The sequence below is a fragment of the Rhinolophus hipposideros genome (assembly GCF_964194185.1).
Source record: "Rhinolophus hipposideros genome assembly, chromosome: 19".
NCBI classification, from domain to species: Eukaryota; Metazoa; Chordata; class Mammalia; order Chiroptera; family Rhinolophidae; genus Rhinolophus; species Rhinolophus hipposideros.
Genome location: NC_138065.1, coordinates 50,355,650 through 50,366,749, shown reverse-complemented (window position 1 = coordinate 50,366,749; position 11,100 = coordinate 50,355,650). Strand labels below are relative to the sequence as shown.

Here is an 11,100-nt window from a genome sequence, read left to right as displayed (position 1 = left end):
ATACTTTTGAGCTAAGATGAAGTATGAAATCGAAGTGAAACCGACTATAGCTGATGACAGTGTCATGGCCACAGTTTTATTTTTAGCCTGGGTAACTAAGCCAAAAATGAAACCATGCTTTCTTAGAAATTGCAGGTATTTGGGTTCTTTGATAAACAATGAGATTCTTGAGGTTTTTAGCTTGGTACACCCCAGACCTTTTGGATTGACACTGTTCCAGGAGAGAGAAGACATATTTTCAGGTGGCAAAAAACCCTACCCTGGCTCTAATCCTGGAGAAAAACTGAGTCTGGAGAGTAAATGAAAGGGGATTGCTTAGCTAGAGCCACCTAGAAGTGAGAAGGGCTTAAGGCAAGACTCCAGGACAGGGCTTTGTTTCACTGATCTGAACGACTGATTTTAGATTGTTGATAATTTTCAGACAACCGTTCAGTAGCAATACAAGGGCCTGTATGCATACCACGTTACACCCACTAGTACGCGGATACTCAAAAAGACAAACAGTTGCAAGCATTGGACAAAATGTAGAGAAACTGGGACCCTCACGTGTAGCTGCCAGGGTTGTAAAATGGTGGAGCCCTTCTGGAAGACAATTTGGCTGTTCCTCAAAAAATGAAACATGGAGTTACCCTATGACTCAGCAATTCCACTTCTGGGTATATACCCAAGAGGATTAAAAACATAAGTCTACTCAAAAATGTGTATGTGGATGTTTGCAGCAGCATTTTTCATGAGAGCTAAAATGCAGAAACAACCCAAATGTCCACCAATTGATAAACGGAAAAAGATAATGTGGCATATTCATATACTAGAGTATTATTCAGACATAAAAAGGAATGAAGTACCGATACAGGCTACAAAATGAATTAACCTTAAACACGTTTTCCTAAGGGAAATAAGCCAGACACAAAGGCCATTCGGTGTATGATTCCACTTATATGAAATGTTCAGAATAGACAAATTTATAGCGATAGAAAATAGATCGTGGTTACCAGGGCCTTTTAGATGGACAGTGACTGCTGTTGGGTACTGGGTGACTTTTTTGTGGTGACAGATATGTTCTAGAGTTAGATAGTGGTGATATTTGCAGCATCTTGAGGATATACCAAAAACTATTGGATTGTAAACTTTAAAAGGACGAATTTTGTGGTATGACAGTTTTATCTAAATAAGATAGGATTTTTAAAGATAGAGCCCATGCACAGAGCTAAATATAAACATGTTTATTATCAAACTTTGTAGTGCCATGTCAAACACAATACGTCTGACATAAACTTAAATAAATATATACTTTAAAATTTGTAAAATATTTTAAATCATAATTTAAAATACTTCATAAAACCCAAACACAGACCACATTTATACTTCATTCACACAGCTATTTCCAGTGTAGTCCACATAAATATTTACAACATTGGAACAGTTTCAGATAAAATGATAATTCATTCCATGTGTAGCCTGATCACCAAAGGTGGATTTTTCTCTCTCCCTTATTTCCAGCATCTTTTGTCCCTTAAAACCCTCTGCTGTTCTGATCCTCATCATTTCTCCCAGTTTCCTTTTAGCTCTGCCTTTGCCAGTCTACTCCTCTGAAACTTAGCTTTCTCAACACATGCTAAGTTGATGGAAGTGGGGGAGAGTTTCGATTGTCACACGCTGTGAGGTTGGAGCAGCTTTGGCAATCACTGACTGAGGGTTTCTCATTGCCAGTGATCAACCAAAAACCAGATTCCTTAGGAACTTTAAACTCCCTTATAAATAAGTATAAATAGTTGCTCGTACAGGCTTTCCTCTCTTCGAGAACAGCCCAACAAACAATAAAACAATTAGGAAATCATTATTAGACGTCTTCACTTTGTAAAAATCCAGTAGATGAATTCCTTACATGGTGAGTTCATAGCATGGATTCCAAATCTTATGCACTATACAAGAATTATACATTGACACGTCACATCTGACAAACATCCATTTAGGAATGCAGAGCACGTCCATATTTCTACATGTTCTTTTCAACAAAGATATTCATAGAATTGCACCTTCATTCATTCGCTTTTATCAACTCAGAACATTTGGCTTCATGGAAACCATATTTCTGAAAAAAATACCTGGCCGTACACAAGTGTAGGCCGTTTAGCTTTTACTCTCCTAATACTACTCATGTTTTTTAAAGCAACTGTAGTGAAACATTCAGAACTGCACACTGGTTAACATTATCCATTGGTAAGGGACAGTATTTGCTCTTTTTTTGAAATACATTCACTCACTACAGATGTAACATTAGACTTGTTAATAAACAAAGAGGTGTTGATTTAGGATAAGTAATTATTACCCTATCATAGTCCTTACATTTAAATATTTTCAAGTCCCTACAACACTTGAACTGAATTAAGAATAATGGAATACATACTCAGTGCAAGTAAAACACACACACACAATCTCTAAGCACGTTTTAAAGAGATTGAGCCCAATGGGGATAAACGTGATTAAAACTGCACTTAGTAGTCTTTACACAGAATATTCCATAGGATTTGCACCATTAACAACCTTTCCCATGCAGTCAGCTGTGGGCGTTAAAAATTTGTCATTTTTTCCCAAGTCAGTAATAGAATATCTTTGGCCAATTTGTTTCCCCTAAACTCTTGACAATTATTATTCAACCATGTGACAGCAACTTGGTAACCAGCAGTTGAAATACTGAGGAGCAACAGAAAGCAACAATGTCACAATGTCACAAAGTACTGTGCTTCTCTACCAAGATTTCACAAAGGGCAAGGGAGAGCTCAAGAAGTAATTCTGAGATTCCAGAGCCTTGATCTCTTCACTTTTTCCTGGGAAGAGAATGTCCTTTCCCTCCAGGAGCCGTTGAATCTTCTGGGTAGCAAGCTTGCCTTGCCCACTGGATTTTGGTCCTTCGAAATTCTCATGGGCACCTAGGTCCCAGCCGTAAATGTGAAGTAGGGAAGCAGGGTCTGAGAGATGAGGAAAGCTTCCGTCTTCAGGGTATTTCTCTAACTTCCTAGTTTACTTGTGTTCCTGCAAATATAAGAAATGCATGCTGTCAGGACACATAATATTCTGCATACTAATAGCGACAACAAAATTCATCTTCTGTTCACTGTGTGCACTCTGGGGGAGTCCAAATATGAACACCCAAATCCTCTTCAGTTAAGGCAGTGAAACTATCCTGTATGGTACTGTAATGGTGGATTTGTGTCCTTATACATTTGTCAAAACCCATAGAACGTACAAAACCAAGAGTGAACCCTAATGTCAACTGGGGACTTTATTAACAATAATGTATCAAGATTGACCCATCAGTTTTAACAAAATATCACAGAAATGCAAGACATTCATAACAGAGGAAACAGGAGGGCAGGGTAAGGGAGGGTGTTGGATTATTAACTTTCTTAAATGAAATGACTCGATAAAGGCCAGATCCTTGCTCTTTTCCTCTACTTCTACAAACAAATGAAACAAGATCCCATAAAATACCGTGAAGGTGGTGATTTCCCTCCCCTATCTCCCCACAAGAAACTGTCAGATTTGGAGGGCTCAAGGAGGCAGAGAACATGTAAAGAGGATACTCAAACTGTATGTGATTTTTAAGTATTACCTGATTCCTTTGGACTTAAACTAACTTAGAAGGCTTTTGGTAGGATCCATTGGAGTGAAGGCTTTGGCAGCTGCTGTAGAAGACACGAGAACACTAAGTAAGCACTGTTTTCCCACACAAAAAGAGAAAAATGTGTAGAGTATTCAACGACATGCTGTGTACAAGAATGCAACGTACCTGGCAGGAATAAATTTCTTTGCTGCAAGAAAAAGAAAACCATTAATTTGGACTAAATGACTTTTAAGGACCTATCAAATCCAGAAACCGTGTGGCTCCTCATCCTCAGGGGTTGCACTCAGCACCTCTAGGAGCCTAGTAATCCTGAGTGCAAACAGTTTGGGGGCACCTAGGGCAGAGAGCCACGGGCTCGGCTTGCCAGGTCTGTCGCCCATGTGTCTTGACAAGTCCCAGATCTGGATTTTGTGGGAAATTTCCTATTTTGTGAATGTCAGAACTTAAGTCAAAAAATTTTTAAGTGCTCGGTAGGCCATGAATGTGGTTTGATGATGCTTTTGCATATTCCCTACAGAGAACTCCCCAATTTAAGCCTGTATTCCAAATAAATTGTTTGGAAACATGATATCCATTTTCCTGGGAGCATTAACCCTGCAACTTCCTCACACAAGTTCAAGGGCACCGTACAGTTCCGTGTGAATTGCATTTTCCTGAGGCTAGACAATGTTAACACAACTAACACTTGTATTTCCTAAAACTCTTCCCACTTGGAGTTTTACTGTAAACTCTCTCCCTAAGACCTCTACTTACTTATACTGCGGTTTATTACTTATCCAGTCATTAGATTCTAATTACTGTTTACATCTGCAAGCGAGACCGTGGCTCATCAATGAGGAAAAATATATATTTTTCAAAAACGTGTTTGGAGTACATTCCAAAACTCCCTCACCTTTCTTCCGAAGACGGTTCAGAAGCCAGAAGAGAAATGAAGATACTGTCAAGAGGGACGTCCCAGCAGCAGACAGAACAATTGGCAGGGGGACGCTGGCCTTGGTGGGGGCTGAGGAAACAGGGGGCGGAGAACAGTCACAAGAAGGCCTTGAGTTCCACGTCTTTCTGTTCTATCCTCGCCTTTTTCTTTGCACATTGATGACAACGTACAAAGCAGAAGAGCCGTCTAGTTCAATTTGTGAGAAAAAGACGTGGTATTATGGACTGAGATCTGCCCCAACCACTTTCGCAAGTTGATTTCCCACCAATATCAGGCAGGACTAGCGCACTAAGTTCTTTCATGGTACCCTACACTTCAGTTAATACTGTGCGTTCTCTCTCTCTCTCTCTCTCTCTCTCTCTCTCTTTCTCTCTCTCTCTCTCTGACTCTCTCTCGTAACCAACCCCCCCTCCACAGCTCTCCTTTTTCTGATTGTCAGAATCCTACCCATTCTATCACCATGCCACCTCTTCTGTTTCTCTATTTCCCCATAAAATTAAGTATTTACTTGTTAATCTGGGCACCCGTCTGACCTGGTTTGGATGTGATAGATAGCCCATCCTTTTAGCCTCATGGCTCCCCTGTCTCTGTCTAGCACCCGGACCACCACACCCATCAGTGCGTCACCTTCGCAGGCAGGCAGCCTCCCAGACCAGTGTCCCGCGGCGCCGCACGTCAGAGCAGCAGAGCCATTGAGCGTCCAGCCTTCAGGACACGCAAAGGTGCACACAGCAGCGAACACAGGCTCCCCGCTGCAGCTTATGTTCATCTTGCCGGGGACTGCCAGGTGTGAACATCGTACCACTGCCAATGGGAGGCACAACGGGAGAGGGTAAGAAAAATCTACCGGGAGGCTTCCAAAACTGGCTGAAAAGTCAGCGATGTAGGAAATTAGGAGCAAGCCCCTGGGGGCGTTCAGAAAATGCTGAGGAACTTGCCAGGCACTACTCCAGGTCTGAATCCAGCCTCACCTTGACAAGAGGGCACCTCCCGGGTCCACTGTCCCTGAGACGTGCACTCCAGTTGAGCTGATCCACGGAGTTGGAAGCCTTCCTCACAGCTGAAGGCACAGGACGACTTGTAAGTAAATTTTCCAGCAGGGGCGTGGGTGCACCTCACCAAGCCACCGGGGGGCTGGCGGACAGCGTCACATGTCACAGCTGGAAGACACGTGAGAACACATGACAAGTCTGTATTTGGCAGCAACGGGTTTCTCCAAATTTCCAAGTCCCTAGCTCTTCAATAGCTTTTATCTTAAAATAAAAACTTACCTTCACACGTGGGCCTCTCACTGTCCCACTCCCCCGTGGGGCCACACTGGAGCCTTGCAGATCCCTTCAACACATATCCCTGCTCACAGGAGAACTCACAGCTGGACCCACTTTGGAAGCTTCCAGAAGCACTCAGAAGACAATTCATGTGGCCTCTCGCTGGACTGGACAAGGCTTTGCACTGAAATGCTGAGCCACCAAAACAGAGGTCAGAGAATATTGCAGTGGAACGGCAGAGTGTGCGACATTTGATTGCGCAAACCCAGTTCATTTGGGACAAAGCAGCGCTCGGAGAACTCGAGACTCTCCGTTCCTCCCTGGACAGCTGGGAAGATGGCTGTGTTTTCTTTGAATTCCAGTCCCTTCCTTGACAATGGCACCAACTAAAGGACAACTGTGAGCAAGACCAATGGCTTCCGAGGTCTGCTCTGAGGTGTGAAAGAAGTTAGGGTCCAGAGAAAAAAACCGTATGTAGTTAGAGAGCAACGTGTGTGTCCTGTGTGCTTGCAGATGATGCCAATGAGAAAGGAAGCTGGGAAGGCAGCCACATCCTATTTGTTTTGCAGCAGGGGTTTGGTCTTGCGGCTTTTTGCCGCTGGGACTTATCCTGTGTTGTGTGTGGTACAAGAATATCAGTATCTGATGGGGGAAACCTGCTTATTTCCAATATTCTTGCTTTTGTTTTAAAGTGAATTAAATTTTGGTGCTCATGTATGTATGAAGGGTATTTTTACATATCATCTGACACCATGATTGAAACACTCATCACTGCCAGTTATGAGCGATTTCAGAAAAAGGGTATGACAAGAGTTTTAGCAGCAAATCCTGTGTTCTTGAGCCTAGTTTTTAAATTCTCTAAGTGACTCCCCTTAGATTAAGATCTCTGCCTGTTCCGTGCCAATGTCTGTAAAGTTACACTGGCACAGCGCAGTTAGGAAACCACCAAAGAAGCATCTGTTCTTATCATGCACAGTTCTTTCCCTGGGTGAGCTTTGTTTCCTTTAGGGTTTCCAGGCGGGTATTCCCGCCCGTTCTCAGGAATATTTTTTGCTTTCCCTTTCCCAAATCCCAAGATATAAACTGTTTTCTGTTCTCCACAAGGAATCATTTCCACAAAGTGACGGCCGATACTACCAACCACCAGGGTTTAAGGAGCCGATTTTCCCAATTTCCTGACCAACTTTTCTCAGGATTCAGGAACAAAAAAGTGAAATAAATTCCCAAGAACGGGCGGGAACTCCCACCCGGAAACCCTAATTATATGAATCCCAAAGGTATAAGATGAATGTTGCCCATCACACCTGATTTCCCCAGAAGCCAAGCATCTGGCTTCATTCTAACTGCCCAGGGTTGAAGGTCGCTGCTCTTGAAGAAAGGGGAGCGTGAAGGAGAGACTCTTACCTTCACACACTGGGGCTCGCTGAGTCCACTGCCCATGCGCGGTGCACTCGACCTGGGCTGGCCCTTGCAGCCGGAAGCCTTCCTCACAGGTGAAGTTGCAGGAGGACTTGAAGGTGAGCTCCCCAGCAGGGGAATGGCGACAGCTCACGGAGCCATTCCGAGGATGGCCGAGGGCACCACACGTCACAGCTGCAACACAAGGGCCCATTTATTACGTGCGCAGGTCTGGCTTGCCCATTTCAAGTGCAGGATGAGAAAAAGGAGATTTGCACGGAATATGCACGTGCAGCAACTGTACCTTTGCACGTTGGCTTTTCGTGGTCCCAGTTGCCAGGTGAAGTACACTGGAGGCGTGGGGGCCCCACGCGCTCAAAGCCCTCCTCACAGTCAAATGCGCAGGTTGTGTTCCACGGGAAGCGGCCAGGACTCGGGGAACAGTCCATGAATCCATGGGCCGGTTTTGTCAAAGCATCACACTCAACCTCTGTGGATTTGAAGGAGGGCCGTGAATGTCACAGAAAATGATCTGCTCGCTTTCTGTGGGATTGGCCTTTGTAACAGAGCTCGGGAGCAGCCAGTAAAGGGTGGACCCCAAGTCCTGTAGTCATTCTCGGGGACACGCACACCCACAGAAAGCGTTTGTGCTTTCTTACTGACATTTTCATCTTCTCTGAATTTTCACATTCACTGTACTGAGTGATCCCTGATTTGTCTGATGAAATCTGTCATCAGGTCTCTGATCCATTTTACATAAGGCAAAAGTGAAGGGAAAAAACCAGATACTAAACTAGGAGGTGTGACTTTTATCACAACTTGGTGTTGTGATAAAAACAGTCGTGCCTCACACAGGGAGACACTCGTCTGTTTTAGCCCAGCAGGACCTGGAGGGAAACCTTTTGGGGCTCTGGCCTCGAAAGAGAAGACAGAGAGAAAAAGAGATACTGGGACTGCTTGGTTATCACAGTCCTAATTCGTCCACTGTTGAAGGTAAACAGGGAAAGAAGACGAGGGTGTCATTCAGAGCTCTGGGGTTTGGTCTCACTGTTCTGTGTGTTCTCTCACACATCAGCAGAGGCTGAGAAACACCTGTTTCAAACATAGGATAAGAACTTCCCTCACACCAAGCAGGCACCATCGTGACCATGTATATTGGCTGAGAGGACAAGTCTTATTAACAACAACCACAACAACGAGAATTTTCCGTAGAGTTTTGAAAATGTGATAAATTGGATAAAACAACAACAAACACCCTAGTGGAGCTGAGGGAAGAATTGGAGAACCTTCCCAGCCTCCCGGGAGAGCCTTACCATTGCAGGCCGGAGCAGGGCCGCTCCACTCCCCAGAGGAAGTGCAGCGTGTGGCCTCGGAGCTTCTCGGCACGTAGCCCTCCTCACAGCTGGCAGAGCAGGAAGAAGTGTAGCTGAAGTTGCCCAAAGGGTGGGTGCAGACCAGGCTTCCATGCTCCGGGCCTTCCTGTGCCTCACAGGTCACAACTGAAAAGGGAAACCAAGTCAGCTCTGCTCCCGCGTCCGCCTGTGTAACGTGGGAAGGATTCTGGGGGCTGGAACTGCCGCCTGTTGACCTTTTCCTGCGGGCCAGGCACTGGGCAAACATCCCGTCTGCATTCGTTCACATGACCACAAGCCTGGGAAGGTAGTGCCATCCCATCCTCACTGTACAAATGAGAACGCTGCCACTCGGCCAGTTGAACTACCTGGTCCAGGTGCCGTAACTAATAAGGGGGTGTCTGTGATTTGAACCCCCCGAGGGTCTGGCTTCACAGGTGCAGCTCTGAAGCACCAGCCACAAGGCGCCATGTGCCCTGGGGAAGGGAAGGCGTGCTGACCCGCCTGCAAAGCCAGCGAGGACACAGGGTGGTGCTGCCATCCCGAGTGAGGGAAGAGGTGACGTGAAGACTTACCTTGCTCACACCTGAGCCCATGGAAGCCGGGGTGGCACTGGCAGGTGTAGTTGTTGATGGTCTCCACACATTCTCCGTGGCCACTGCAGGATACTTGGGTACAGGCCGCTGCGGGAAACAGTCCACAACACGGAGGATGAGTTCCTAGGACTTTAGTCACCAGTGTGTGACGGAGATGTCACCAGTGACACAGACCTTACCTGAAGTGCTTCGCAAAGCCGTTCCAGGAGCAACGGTTGTGAACCTTGGTGTGAATGTACAGATTCAGGGGACATGGTTGCGACCGGCACCAAGAAGAAGAAATCCACTTCCTCACAAACTCTAAAGATGTCCCCCTACCGTGGATGAGCAAGTAACTAACATACGCCCTGTGTGTGGTATGCACACTGTGTGCGCCTGTCCGTACTCCTACATATGCCTACGTGTATTCTCACCTACATTCAAGCAGTGCGCTCTAGAGCCGTATCTCTTAGGACACAAGCTTCCCGTATAGAGACCAGTACGTGCAGACTGCCGACAGTCTCTCGGGAGGCCCGCCCGCGGGCACTGCCCCCACTGCGCGCGAGCCGCCTACCTGTGTAGCACAAGGCGAGCTTCTTCTTACTGCATCTCTCGTCGTTCCACATGCCCGTGTCCCTGACCCTCTTGATGTAGATCTCCACGCAATCCTCGTTGGTCTCCTTATTGTTCGGTTCCCCGGGAGCCCAGTTCTTGGCTTCCTTGGTCAGAGGTTTCTGGGTCCCTATCCAGACCCACCGATTGTTGACCTTTCGGATCCCAATCCAGTAGTAAGTGGGGGAGTGGCGGAATATGGAGTTCAGGTATTGGATCTCTTCCTGGTTTTGAATCGCAACCAGGTGGGTGTACCTTTGCTGGCAGTAGGCGCTGGCCTCATCAAAAGTCAGGAGTTCTGTGGAGGCGTTGTAAGACCAGGCGCCACTCTCTCCGAACAGGAGAAGTACTGAGGGGAAAGACGTGCGAGGAATGGTGAGGGTTAGTCCCGCTATGGTTTGACTCTGTTCCCTGGGCTTTTTATTGTCTTGTTTTTGGTAGACAGTGGCCTTTGGGTTGACTCAAACATGTTTCACCTTTTCCAAAATCAGAAGGGCTGTGGATGGGCAACTGCCATTCATTATGCATTTCTTTCGTGATGGACTCTCCACTTAGTGCTCTACCTGTGCTCAGCCACCCATCAGTATACCCACTATACCCTAGGATAATAACCAGGATAACTAAGCTTTGCTGAGCACTTCGTGTGCAGCGGCGGCACTGTCTGAGGCCCTGTCCATGACCATGAATGATTCTGAATCCTCACAACGCCTCTAGCGTACAGGTGTGCTGTGATCAACACTTCACACATGAGGAAACAAGGAGGTAAATGTCCCTAGTCCAGGGCATAGCACCCTGGTGCTATGAGAGGGCAGAAATGCTGGTAAACATCCTCCCGTGCTCAGGGCCGCCCCCACAAGGAAGGATTATCCTGTCCCAAATGTCAATAGCACTGAGGATGGAGAATGGGAAACCCCATTTTAACTAAGGACACCGACTTACCAAACGGGAGAGCAGAAAGAAGCTGTGAAGCGGACATGACTTCACGAGTTCTTTTCATCCAAAGATTAGACGTGAAAGGCCTTTCTGGAGGGGAAAAGCACACAATTCATTACAGCACGAAATTCCAGGGAGCCAGGGACTCAGACCCTTTTACAGTGCTACTACGGCAGTATCCTAGGATTTTAGGGAAAGGATTCCAGTGCCACCATCTTTACTTAAAAGAAATTTACCCGAACGAACAAATACGACATTGAAGGTGTTTGTCATGTAAGTCAAAGAGAAAAGCCTGTTTTTATCCAGTCTGAATGCAATCAGAGCTTCCCCAAGTCTTTTATCAGAAGGCTTTGTCCATATTCATCCTCTAAGTTTCGCGGCCCACGGCTGCCCTCGTAAAGAC

At 46.0% G+C, this 11,100-nt stretch overlaps 1 protein-coding gene across 1 annotated transcript; it reads right to left on the bottom strand.

The window, feature by feature from the left end:
• Window positions 1-3,628: 3,628 nt before the first annotated feature.
• Window positions 3,629-10,813, bottom strand: SELE (selectin E; the record flags this gene model as incomplete). The annotated part of the gene is given in 13 exon segments (XM_081026142.1): window positions 3,629-3,686; window positions 3,791-3,812; window positions 4,518-4,628; window positions 5,187-5,363; window positions 5,531-5,719; window positions 5,831-6,019; window positions 7,232-7,420; window positions 7,530-7,715; window positions 8,539-8,724; window positions 9,153-9,260; window positions 9,727-10,113; window positions 10,704-10,797; window positions 10,799-10,813. Coding segments are annotated over 13 exon segments (1,911 nt in total).
• Between the last annotated feature and the right edge of the window lie 287 nt (window positions 10,814-11,100).